This window comes from Euleptes europaea, chromosome 8, assembly GCF_029931775.1.
Source record: "Euleptes europaea isolate rEulEur1 chromosome 8, rEulEur1.hap1, whole genome shotgun sequence".
Taxonomy (NCBI): domain Eukaryota; kingdom Metazoa; phylum Chordata; class Lepidosauria; order Squamata; family Sphaerodactylidae; genus Euleptes; species Euleptes europaea.
The window spans coordinates 72809208-72823047 of record NC_079319.1 but is presented as its reverse complement, the minus strand read 5'-3'; the positions used below and the strand labels follow the sequence as shown (position 1 = coordinate 72823047).

The window sequence follows — 13840 nt, the reverse complement described above, 5'->3', positions numbered from 1 at the left end:
AAACCTGGGTCTACCATATCCTAGTCCGACACTGTAGCTGCTATACTTTGCTGACTTTTTGTTCTGAAATGCTGCAAGTCGGCTGTGAGAAATTAACATATTGAGCGTTCCAAGACAGCAAAGTCCTGGGCCATGAAAGATTCTGCCTTATGATTCTCATGAACACATGAAGCTGCCTTATACTGAATCAGACCCTTGGTCCATCAAAGTCAGTATTGTCTACTCAGACTGGCAGCGGCTCTCCAGGGTCTCGGGCAGAGGTCTTTCACATCACCTACTTGCCTAGTCCCTTTAACTGGAGATGCCGGTGATTGAACCTGGGACCTTCTGCATGCCAAGCAGATGTTCTACCACTGAGCCACAACTAAGAACTCTTCACCTGCATTCCCTCAAAAAGCAGGCTGAAACATGGCCTGCATACTTAAGAGTGGAGAGGAAATATATATCAGTCTAGTTCTGTTTCTAGAAGGCCTACTTTCCCATGCTCAAGTATTGTTATGTGACTGATTATGGAAACAATTATGCTCTACCTACAGGTTTCTGCGCGCTCCTGGGATCACAATGAATTTTTTGCGCAGTTCGCTGGTGATCACACTCTTTTAAGCTCAGGGTACTCTGCCGTAATGGACAAAATGGCTGAAGGCTTGGACATTCGGTTAAAGGTCCCTGTAAGTATGAAGAAGGCCATCTTTTATTTGCTTTGCAGGAGAGTACAGCAGTATTTCATCTCAACGGTGTCTGGTTTGGCTGGCTTTGCTTTAGACATAATGCAGGTGGAACTTAACTGCCTGAATTGTCTAAAGTTCTTTCCAGTGATGGCTAGTTAGAATACATATATTAAAATATATTAATATTTTTTTCCTATTGAAAACAGCAGAATTTTTATACATTCCTACCCTCTATGCTCCAGCTGTTCCAATGTATGTTAAGTGGATTTTATTCTCTCAGGGCTCCTGTGAGATTGGGCTGGTGAGAGAGGCTTTGTCTAGGACCGCAGAGCAATGCTGAATGTGATTCAGCACACGGGGACAAATGTTCAGGGTCCACGAATCACAAAAACAGTGGGATTGGTCTATTCCACACCCCTCCCTTCCTGTAAAGAATAATAAACAGCAAAACATTGTCTGCATCCTCCTCTGGGTCATTCATAAAGTTAGCTGATCCATGAACAGAGGACAGAAACCCTAGCAGTGTTGGGAGAAGGCAAGTACAGGAGGCGGCTTTGGCTTCCTTTCTTTGTTTCTAGGCCTTTCTTTGCTTGTAGGGGCCTATGTGGCCACTGTGTGAAACAGGATGCTGGGCTAGATGAACCATTAATATGATACAGCGCAGTTGCTCTTTTGTTAGTTATTATTCTTCACACAATGCATAGTTAAATTGTTGAACTCCCTGCCCCAGGATGTGATGATGGCTGCCAACTTGGAAGGCTTTAAGAGGGGAATGGACATATTCATGGAGGAGAGGGGATATTCATGGCTACTAGTAAAAATGGATACTAGTCATGATGCATACCTATTCTCTCCAGGATCAGAGGAGCAGGCCTATTATGTTAGGTGCTGTGGAACACAGGCAGGATGGTGCTGTTGCAGTTGTCCTGTTTGTGGGCTTCCTAGAGTTACCTGGTTGGCCACTGTGCGAACAGATTGGTGGCTTGATCCATCATGACCTTTCTTATGTTCTTAAGACTCCTTATCCATGGTATGTAGGTTCATTTTTCTGCTTTTAGCATCATTGTTTAAAATGAATATCCTTCCATTTATAAAAAGAAAACTGGAATGGAGGAAAGCAATTACAACAACAACAAAACCCTCACAAAACCTCACACTTGAATCAATGTGTCAGTATTGCACAAAAACTCATTTCACAATTGTGGTTTCCTGCTCCTCTTTTTAAACAGGTCCGAGGCATTGACTATTCAGGAGAAGAGGTCCAAGTGACTGCAGCAGACGGAACTCAGTGGACCGCCCAAAAGGTTGCATTTTTCATTCTTTCCCCAGTTCTGACGTTAATTGCTTTGTTAAGAAACAAAGTTAAACAAAGATACTGTTTTCTTGTTGAACCTCATTTGATCTTTGTCTACTTGACACAGTCTTTGCCTACGTACAGTACATCTGTACCTGTACTTCTTTACAAGAGGAGTCCCTTAGAAAAACTGAAGGAAACAGGAACTATCTTTGGACCTACTCATTTTGAACAGCCCTCACCTTGTGTCAGATTGGCCTTTTGGGGAGGGGCAATGTGCTCAAGCAAGTAGTGATAGCTCAGATCTGTGGGTTTCTGGATGATGTATGATTATATGGATCTTTTCCAGTCTTGGTTTCAACCTCATTGTGGGACCCACACATGCCTGCTGGATGACCTCAGGGCATGTGGGGACTGTAGACTTCCTTGTAAAGGCAGTCTTAAAGTCACTCAGTGGTTACCTTCCAAATTTAATGTCTTGGAACAGCAGCTCACAGGCCAAAGATTTCAAAGAATGGAATGATCTGACAGCAGAAATCTAAAAAAAGAGCCATTACATTGAGCTCCTTTAACTGCACTGTAATTAGATTTCTCTCTTTCTTCCCAGGTTTTAGTTGCCATACCTCTAGCTATACTTCAGAAAGGTGCCATTCAATTTAACCCAGCTTTGCCGGAGAGAAAAATGAAAGCCATCAATAGTTTAGGAGTGGGGGTCATTGAGAAGGTGAGAGTTTTGATTTGGCTACAGCGATATGATGTGCTTCTGGCTATCCTATTTTACAGGGTTCAGAGGAACTATCTTACAGTTTAGTGTCTGAAAGCAGTGTATGCTTCCGCTCGTATAGATTTACAAAGAAACATCACAACTTCTAAGCTCAAAGAAAGAATAACAGTGTTGCTTATTTAGGGATATAGGTGCCTCATCTTGAAGGCTCGCGGTGAATAACCAAATAGCCACCAAGGGAACTTATATGGAAGATTTGGTATAGATGAATTAAATAACCACCCCCCAGGTTTCCCTTTTCTTTGTCAACTTGAATCGTGGTTTCCCACATCCCAGCCTAACTCTATCCACAACCTGCTTTCAGGCTCTGCAATAAAACAGTTGTGACATAGTAGGGCAGGTCTGTTGCATTAAAGATGACTGTAGATATACCTGTGTTCACTTGTGAGTGTGCGCATAGTAGAAGCAATGCAAATTTGTTTCCCAACCCCATTTCCCTTGTTTTTTTTTTTTTTTAAACAAAGCTCTTTCTTTAGGGCTGTTAGCTTTCTACAAGGCAGAACTAAGCTCAAGTTACTGTATTTACACTGCAAACATCTGCAAGTACTAAAGGTGTCTCTGGAATTTGCAGTTGTGCTTCAAAATGGATAACTTCATTTTGGTTCTTAAATATGTGATGGTTTGGGGAAAGGGGCTCCTTTGTATGTTTACTTAGAGGTAAATCCACTAAGTTTGATTGTGCTTACTCAGAAGTAAGTGTACAACCTGGATCAAGAAAGTTTTTTTTTTAACTTATTACAAATATGAGAATTTTCAAAGAGGTTTGTAAAATTCAACAAGTTTGTGACGGTTCTGATTTCTGCTCTCTTGGTCTAGATTGCACTGCAGTTTCCTTACAGATTCTGGGACAGTAAAATTCAAGGAGCTGATTTTTTTGGTCACATCCCGCCTAGTTCCAACAAACGCGGCCTGTTCAGTGTTTTCTATGACATGGACCCACAGGTATTCTGTACACTGTATTACATATACTGGATGCTGAATTGTCTGCCATTCCTGTTCTTCAAATTGCATATAAAATACTGGAAACAGGACATGCTTTAAAATTTGTTCTTCTTCCCATCTTCGTTTCAGTGTAAGTTGGTGCTTAAAGAATTTTCTGTGGGACTCTCAGTAGATGTTCAGCTGGTTTATAATGGAATTGATGTTAAGAATGCCTGATGGCTTTGATTTTTTAACTTTTAAAATTAGTTTCTTAGCTAGCATGGTGTAGTGATTAGAGTGTCAGATGGGAATGAGGGAGATCTAGGTTCAAATTGCCACTTTGCCATGGAGAGCTAATGTGGTATAGTGGTTAAAAGTGGCGGACTCTAATCTGGTGAACCGAGTTTGATTCCCCACTCCTCCACCTGAGCAGTGGACTGTAATCTGGTGAACCGGGTTTGTTTCCCCACTCTGCCACATGATGCCAGCTGGGTGAACTTGGGCCAGTCACAGTTCTCTTAGAACTCTCTCAGCCCCACCTACCTCGCAAGGTGTCTGTTGTGGGGAGGGGAAGGGAAGGTGATTGTAAGCCACTTTGAGACTTTTTAAAGGTAGAGAAAAATGGGGTATAAAAACCAACACTACTTCTTCTTTTCACTGGGTACCCTTGGGCCCATCTCTCTCCTGCCTTACCTATCTCACAGGATAGGATAAAATGGAGGAAGGTAGAACTATGTTATAAGCTTCTTTGATTTCCAAAGCTGCTTTGGGAGGAAAAGCAGGGGAATAAATAAATAAAATGATAACATGGACACTTTGTCAAAATTGTCCCATTATATGCACACAGGATATGAGCATTTTCCTATAAATATACAATTTACGTAGGTGCCTGTAGTCTTTCCCGTTGTATAGGGAAGCAGCATTAGTTTAGAAGATGGTTATTGAGGAGTGAGGCTTTTGGCTATAGAACTACAATATATCATCATTGCTGTTATCCTTGTATCTGTTTTGCTTCTAGCGTAAATGCTGCATTCTGATGTCTGTCATTACTGGCAATGCCGTGGCAAGTATCAAGAACTTGGAAGATAAGCAGATTCTTCAACAGTGCATGGTTGTCCTCCGTGAACTGTTTAAGGAACAGGTAGGTCTGTTTTCTCAAATAGCAAGCATGGATGCTCTTTTAAAGAATGCAAAGGAAACACGTGGCTGTTGGTATTTTGATTTAAAATATTCACGGCACTATTTAAAACATAATACATTGGATCCTTCTTTGTGGTCCCACATTTGAATTGCTCACTGTGATAGATGTGGAAAGGAAGGAACCACACATTCCATTTTTGTGACACTTTGGGTTACATTGTCCTGCTTATTTTTTTTCCTGACCAGCTTGCTACTACATGAAGGAATCATGGTGAGAGGGTTTCCCCTTGTCTCTCTGTGCTCGTCACTCTGTGGTACTAGAGCTGTCTGTGGGGAAGGAAGAAAATGTTGGAAGTGGGATTTGGCTGCTTTGTAGCTTGGAGGGAGAGCATGCATTCAAAAGTTAAAGAGTTTAATGGGCCACAGGCAGTCTGTTCTCTGCCGCTTTCCCTGGTCCCTGAAATAGCTACTGCAGTTCTTATCCCTCAACATATGTATGATTGTACTTCTGTGAATGAGACAGGACTGTAAAAAAAAAGATTTGTCAAACTCAGCACCATACAAGTGTATAAACTCCATATGTCTGGCAGCATTTGAATGCACATGTCTGAACCAAGCCAACTTGGAAGGCTTTAAAAGGGGAGTGGACATATTCATGGAGGAAAGGGGTATTCATGGCTATTAGTTAAAACGGATACTACTCATGCTGCATACCTATTCTCTCCAGTATCAGAGGAGCATGCCTATTATATTAGGTGCTGTGGAACACAGGTAGGGTGGTGCTGCTGCAGTCGTCTTGTTTGGGGGCTTCCTAGAGGCACCTGGTTGGGCACTGTGTGAACAGACTGCTGGATTTGATGGGCTTTGGTCTGATCCAGCAGGGCTGTTCTTATGTTCTTAACCAATAATGCTAGAGCACGTGGGCAGGATATTATGTGTTGACCTTTTCTTTACATCTTTCTGCATTGGTTTAGCTGCCCGAAGGAGTTATGGTCAAATGTAGTTAAATTGTGGAACTCCCTGCCCCAGGATGTGGTGATGGTTGCCAAACTGGAAGGCTTTAAGAAGGATGTGGACAAATTCATGGAGGATAAGGCTATCCATGGCCACTAGTCAAAATAAATTCTAGTCATGATGCATACCTATTCTCTCCAGTGTCAGAGGAGCATGCCTATTATCTTAGGTGCTGTGGAACACAGGCAGGATAATGCTGCCGCAGTCGTCTTGTTTGTGGGCTTCCTAGAGGTACCTGGTTGGCCACTGTGTGAACAGACTGCTGGATTTGATGAACCTTGGTCTGATCCAACATGGCCTTTCTTATGTAAATATCTAAAATAAAATACATAAATAAAATACCCAACTGGTTCAAAAAGTAATACATCCTGTGTTTCAGCAACAGCATTATTCTATGTACTCCAGGCGTTAATAAACATTTAAAACATGCTGTACCATGCACATTTTATTTGTTAAATCTTCATGAGATTGTGTGACTCATTTGTTTTTATAATGCAGGAAGTGCCAGACCCAGTCAAGTATTTTGTGACACGATGGAACAAAGAGCCTTGGATCCAAATGGCCTATAGTTTTGTAAAGACAGGTGGCAGTGGTGAAGCATATGATATCCTAGCGGAAGACATACAAGGAACAATCTTCTTTGCTGGCGAGGTAAATATCTTGATTGTGTACCTTTAAAAAATGTATTTATTTCAGAAAAAAGAACAAGGGGGAAACTTAAAATCCAGCAACTTTTAAATCCAGATTTAAAAGAAAAAGGTGGGGGGGAAAGAAAAATATATACATAAAGACAAAAATGTAATGATGGTAGTGGTGGAGCTACATGTTTCTATAAACATCTGCAGGTGATGTTTCTCCCCTCCCTGCCATAGCCCAGAATGGCCCCCAGGGGACAGGGAATTCCCAGAAACAGCATTTTTTTGGGGGGGCATTTGAGGCTGTGGCAGGAAGGAAGAGGCAAAGCCAAGCTCTTTGGGTGGGAATCCTTCCATCCACAGAAGTGCTTTATTGGATTGACGCCACTGGTTAGCATGAAGGACTTGGGAAATGCTGATGATGTCTGTCACAGACCTTGCTCCTCTTGGCCACCCCCAGCTTCCAACTTTCCCCCACTGTGCCAAGATCTTATTTCAGTACACTGACTTGACCATGTGCCAAAGGCTTTTTTTTTTTTTTTAAAGAAACACTCTCCCTTTTCCTAGGGATACTCTTACTGTCACCGGGGGGGGGGGGGGGGGCTCTCAGGGGCCAGATTCCCCTTTCCCTTCTGGCTGGCTAAAATGTACATGCAAATTTGGGAGCATAAAGGATTTTAGCCTCGCCTTGTCCTCCCTTTTTTTTCCTGTCAAAATTCTCTTTTAGTCACCAACTCTGCCTGGTAAACGTGTCAAAGCAGCCTAGCACTTGTGAGATCTTTCCAAGAGTCCATTCCCAATAAACCCAGAGATTAAGGGTTTAATAATGTAACTAATTACACCTGCTGTTCACTCACAAGGTAATCCTAAAGAGTTACCCCAGTCTAAGCCCATTCATTTCAATGGGCCTAGAGTAACTCGGTATAGGATTGCGCTGATAAATTCTGGAAACCACAGATATTTGGGAACAATCTATAAGCAGGTAGAATTGAGGCAGAGTATTGGTAAAACAGAATATGTAGTTTCTTGCTAATCTTTACTTATGAAAGCTTATACTTCCCTCTACCTAGGGATGGGTCCAAGACTGGGATGATAGGAGATGCCAGATGTCTGATTTTGCTCTGTCTTGACATGGGGTTATATGCTTCTGCGATCCGCCACTGAAATCTTGACACAGAACTGTACCTCCGGCTGGGCTGCCCCATTTATGGGCTTTTCCCCTAGTTTGGGAATCCCCTGCCTGGGCCAATCAGAATTTGGGGTGCAAGTACAAAATTTCCTTCATTTTTGACCACAGATTTAAAACCTGTAGATTAAAGGAGTATTGCACACTGCACCAAAATATCCGTGTTCAACTGGGACCTAGAGAAATTACATGGGGTGTGTGTCTGCAGTAGGAAGGGGGAATAGGTGGCAATTGCCAATTTAGTCTGGATCCAACCAATCACACCTTTTCCTAAAGGCCACCAGTGAGTGTCCTGGCACAAGCGAGAGTGCTGTTCATGATCTTTGAAGCCCTTAACAGTCAGTCTTGGTCATGGGTATCTGAAGGGAATGCCTTTTCTGTCTTCCTTGCTAGAGGGAGCCTGCGGCAGGTATCCCTGCCATCTGAGATGTGATAGCTCTTCTCTGTGGTGGCACCCTTGCTGCAGAACACCTTACCAGGCCAGACCTGGCTGTCTCCCTATTTGTTCTTAGGACGGTGAAGTATGCCAGGATGACATATGTCTTAAAGATACCATATGGGTAGCCCACTGACTTTAATGTTTTGTTTGTTTTCTTTTGCTGGTCTTTGGTTTAAGAGATTTATTACTTTGAAGTAGGTCTTAGAATTTGTAATTTGTTTTAATGATTGAACTGCTTCAGGAGGCTTTATTTGGCTGGAAGTAGGGTAGGAAAATGAATATTCAAAACAACCTCTGTCATGAAACTGGTTCTTTGTAGGAATCCTGTTTAGCAGTCCAGTGACGGACTGGAGTAGACTCTGCCCTCATCCCACCTCTCCACTGAGCAAAGCTTGAAGCTCTCATCCAACATAAGAAACCTTCCTCCAATGGAAGAGCCATTTAACATAGAGGAAGGCTCCTTGGAAGGTGGTTGGAGCTACCCCCCCCCACTCTCTTGTACCAAGAGAAACTTGTTTTTTTTAAAAAACCTCAGATTCCACAAACTAGGTAGCTCATGATCCCAAATCAAAGTCCCATATAAATTATAATCTCTCAATTGTGAGAATGCCTAATAATCCTACTGTAGATTTTGACTATTTCATGTCCATCCCTGACCAAATCAAAATGAAAAATTTTCTGTGATGGCATTGTGTGAGAGCATTGTGTATTACTAATGCATTTTTTCCCATAGAACAATTCCTCAGATTTCTTTTTCTTTATTTTTTTTTTAATAGGCCACCAATAGGCACTTTCCACAGACCGTTACAGGAGCATATTTGAGCGGTGTCCGAGAAGCAAGCAAAATAGCAGCATTTTGAAAGCGAAGCTACTGTTTACAGATTAAAAAAAACAAAACACTTCCACTGGGTTACACATCATTCCATCCCGAAGTCATACTTACAAAGAGACAGCCACCATCATCCTTTGTTCTACATTACTCTTCTTCACCCGAAGATGCACGTTTCTCAGCATGGGGTGCTAAGTGACTTATGAGCAATGCCAGTAGACATTTGAGTGCCCGGACGGCTATACTTTCCTTTTTGGTCCCTGTGAGGTTAAGTCGTGCGGAATGTGGAATACTTGATTACGATAAGGGTTTTTAAAAAGGCAGTGGGTGGACTGTTAAGTAGTTAAATAGCAAATGGTGGATTTGAAAGAAAGGTGTCAGGTGCCTCCAATCATGCTTTGAACAGTGTAGATAATTCCTTTTAAATCAAACTACTGGAACTGCTCACAAACATAATAGTAGAGTTCGCTGGCAATTAAAAGAAAGGCATGGAACAGTCCCTCAGAAACCTTATTTTATTCTCATAGGAAATATCAGGCACCTTGTGTATGTATATAATAGGGAGGGGCTTGAGATTTGCTGATCATGTAGACAGACCAGCCAAAACCATTGACTGTGTGACTATTTCCTTTAGTGCAGTGATATTTCTGAATCATCTGAGCTATGTGTAGGTAGAGTCAGTTATATGTGTAGTTGTTATGGCATAGGGAGGGTTGGGCATGTAAGATTTTTGTGAGTTGTGCTGTTTTATGAAGAGGTAAGTAAGATGAAATCTAGCTGCTTAACACTCATTTAAACTCCACCAGTTTCCATGATGGAATTAAGCAGATGATTTCATCTTCTCCACTGAAATCAGCAAGGCTGGCACATAAGTACTGAAATATATAAAGCCTGGCAGACTACTTTGCTTATGGGATCACAGCAGAGAGAGGATTTTTTTTTGGGGGGGGGGATCCGTTAAATGATGATCTTTATAGTTGAACTACTGTCATTTTATTAATGCAACGGAAAATATTTAGTAAGGAATGGAAAATATCAAAAGTCGTGTGCTAATTTCCCTGCATTTCCTGCTCTTTAAAAATTTAAATAGGCAAAATGGTGATAATGTGAATTTCTGGCTAGAACAGGCTATCTGGCCCATCTCTGCAACGAGCCTCTTTGGTATGTAGTAGTCCTGCTGTTAGCCAAAGAGCTAATTTGTTTTATCAAAATCAGACAGACTTGCACTCAGGGACAATCTGAAGTGCAGTACAAGCCTCTTTGAAGCAAAGCTCTTGTGCACTTGAAATTAGGCATTACTTGTAAGGATATTGTGGTAATTGGTATAACAAAATGAAAGTTCATTCTGTAAATATGAAACCATTTGGTTTATAAATACTTGTAAATAATAGCCTTGTAGAAGTGCTTAAACAGCAGAAATACTAATCCATAAAAAATTGTGTTGAGATAATGGCGGCTACTTTTTTTAAGCATTTATTTAAATTTTCAGGAAAAGTCAGAGGGTTTACTTAACAATTGATCCCAAAGAATTAAAAAAACAAAATTTGAAGTTTATTTTCTAAGCATGCTCGTTTTTCTATTGTGTACATACAATTTATGCCTTGTAAATAATCTGGGATAACATTAAAAAAAAACAATCTTCTGGCTGTGGAGCATGATGTATGCAGTGTGCAGCTATTATGACTTAATGGTGACACAATAAAACTGGAAAGTGTTCACTTTGTTGTGCTGATATTAATCCCTCTTGAAATAAGGGGGGAATTCTACAACCCTTCTCAATATGAAGCTTCATATGGTTTAATAATTTTGTTTCCTATAGAATTTGATAGATGACAATAAGGTGTGTAGAACTACGTGAACCTTAGTTGCTCAAAGAAAAGCTACTACACAGCAAGTTGTGGGAAGCAATCCTGCTTCTGAAAGCCTGGAACAGAATGCTGTAGAGCGAGGAAACCTGATAATTATGTCTCTTCAATATGGCTGCTTTTCAGCTGCTGAACAGAAAACTGTCATGCTCAGTCAGGTTATGGCACAACTTTGGAAAATGGAGGGGTAAGTAAGTGGTAAGGCTGGAGAGGCGCTGCCAGTTAAGGAGAAAATGCTGACTTTAGTAGACCAATGGTCTGATTTAGTACAAGGCAGCTTCATGTTCACATTTGATAGCCTACATATGAATGATTTCCTTGCCTCCACTGACCTAGCAGAGGCCTGTCTTCACATACTTGTTGCAAACGATACCTTGGGTTCTCATAACCAGCTGTACTTCCCATTAGGCCTGTCCTGAGTCCTGTGAGTTATCACAGAGATCTTGGCTGCCCTGTGTTCTTCCCTTCAGCCAGCTGGGGAACCGAGCTGCCCCAATAGCCTAGCTCAAGCCAAGTAGTCCATGGGCAAGAGAGACCTCAGTATACACTAACTGAAAAGCTGGATGATCAGACTAACTCTCCATGTCTTCAAAGAGAAGGTGGTGAGAAGCCCTGACCTCACACTAACACACAATAGCAAGAGTGCACATAAGCCACCAGCATGGAATGAGGTCCTTGACTTTCCACCAAGAGGCTGCAGTTCTGCACTGCAGGAACATTACACCAGTTATCTTAGCCTAACAGCTCAGAGGGGAAGTCAACATCAACACTGACTTGCTCAGTCTTTGGTATCTGAATTTGGTGTACTGAGTCCAAACCACAGCTTCAGTAGCAATTAAGACTAGCCTTGCAATGGCTGAAATCTTTTTAGAGGCTTTTTTGGGGTCACTCTTGTCCTTTTCAAACACCTGAGCATTTAAAGGTGGCAGATGAAGAGCAAAGCTCTGCGACATATTTAAGGAACAGGCAGGGCAGGTGCTGTAGATCTACCTACCACCAGAAACAGGTGTCTGTAAGATCCTAACATAGTGCTGGCTGTAGAGGGGGTGGAGACCTCACCCTCCCACAAATACCCTGCCCCACCATAAGAAAACAGGATTTTTATCTGCCACTCAGTTAATGCATTCTGCTACACCTTTCTTTGCACTACCAGTCATATCTATATTTTTACTACAGCTCTGCAAATCCTACTTCTGAAACTTGATTCTTGCAGAACCTAGGACAGAAAACAAAAATACAAAATTTTGTGCATAATCTTGAAAATTATGGACTAATTTACATGCATAATCCAGCATCAACCCCATATAGGCTTATATGGAAAAAATCTGTATGAAGCAGACTATAGATATAGCTAGCAATCAAGTGTCAGGAGGGGGAAATGGCCCTTATGCTCTTGAACTGCACACCGACTAATATTATGGTTTTATCCCTCGAAAGCAGCATGAGTTCAAACCGAACCCAAGATGTAGTTTGCTACAATACTGTTGTTGGTACATAGTATTTGGGTGGGGGTGGGGGCTTATAAACTGCTTTAGGTGTCTTCTGGATACCTAAAGCAGGATACAAATACTTAAATTCAGACACTGGCTGACCCAGCTTATTTCACAAAGGTGCCAAAACCCCATTGCTTTTAACAAGCCACATACCTGTACATGGTAGATGACAGTTTGTGTTATAACAAAAGATAATCTTATGTAGAAATTTTGCCTCCTCACCTGGATTTGGAGTTTTTTATGCCTTATTTCAGGGAAAGTGCCGAGTATTTTCATCTAGATGAGACACAACAGGCACCTTCGGTTCTTTATCAAATTTTACTGTACATGTATTAAAATGTCAAAATATACATTTTCCTTAAAGACATTTATTGAATACAAAACTTAGCTACATTTGCCTTAATGTAAGAATTACATGCACAGCAAGTGGTAAAAATGGTAAAGATCAATCAGCTTGCTAACTGGCTTAATATTTCCAGAATGCAGATTTATGCTTTGATCAACTACACATTACTACAATATTTTAAAATCTGCAGTACTTGTAATCAATACAATCATGGAGAGGTTACGTTTTACATTATGACACATACTTGTTTGGCATTTTTTCGACTGTAATTCATGATCATGTTATATACTTTTCATAGTAACAAAAAGTTGTGAGCAGATATTTGTAGGTCCAGACTTCAACGCATATTTATTTGCGGAACTGAGGATATAATTTTTAAAAAAGAGTATTTAATAAAAACAGACTTAGGTAACACTACAGGCAACAGTTAAGTATTTATCCTGTTTGTAGTACATCATATCCTGTTTATAGTACATTCTGGACAAGAATACTGAAATGTCCAGCTGACGCTACCAAGACAATAGGGGTCCATACTGACGTTATTCCTACAGAACAGGGCTTGATTTTCCAGGGATTGTTTACTAGTTGTACTGCATTTATTCAAGAACTGTGGATCACATACCCACTCAATATGATCCATTTCTCAAATTGTGACCAAAGAAGCTTATTATTTATCTTAGAAGTCAATGCCATATGTTTTTCTTACTATACATTAAAGTTCTGCATACAGGGTATTATGTCAAACCTCTGGAACAAGGTCAACTATAATCCCCACTACCAATTTCAACACTGAAAAATATGAGTGCAATTAGAATTTCTTTCAAGGTGAGCAAACTTTTATATGGTAGTTAGTTATGATTGCTTCCTGATTAATCTCAGCCTATTCCTGAACACTGACATTGGTCATAAATTCTCTAACACATTTATTTTTAAAAAAATTGTCAAGAAATCTGAATCAAGCTTATATACAACGGAAAGGTCTGAAAGGTACAAAAATAACATCTATGTGCCAATTACTTTGCTTTGACAGTTTTCAGATGTATACACATGCAAGATAATTTAGAGCATTTGTAGTCAGGAAATATGACTTATTCCTAATCAAGAGAATGGATATGCATCGAAAACAAATGTAACGCCCAATACTGCAATATTTGACAATCTCCGCATGCATATGTGCTGATAAAGTTTTCGTATTACTTGATTTTAAAAAATAATTATCTACATTA

At 40.7% G+C, this 13840-nt stretch overlaps 1 protein-coding gene across 1 annotated transcript in view; it reads left to right on the top strand.

Annotated features, from left to right (window-relative positions):
- Positions 1–8965, top strand: part of KDM1B (lysine demethylase 1B) — a 29039-nt gene extending 20074 nt beyond the window's left edge. Inside the window, exons 15-21 of the mRNA XM_056854203.1 lie at positions 537–668; positions 1898–1972; positions 2570–2686; positions 3563–3688; positions 4686–4808; positions 6320–6472; positions 8858–8965. Coding sequence (XP_056710181.1) covers positions 537–668; positions 1898–1972; positions 2570–2686; positions 3563–3688; positions 4686–4808; positions 6320–6472; positions 8858–8941 — 810 coding nt within the window. The 3' untranslated portion in view covers positions 8942–8965. The remainder of the gene's footprint in view (positions 1–536; positions 669–1897; positions 1973–2569; positions 2687–3562; positions 3689–4685; positions 4809–6319; positions 6473–8857) is intronic.
- Positions 8966–13840: the final 4875 nt, after the last annotated feature.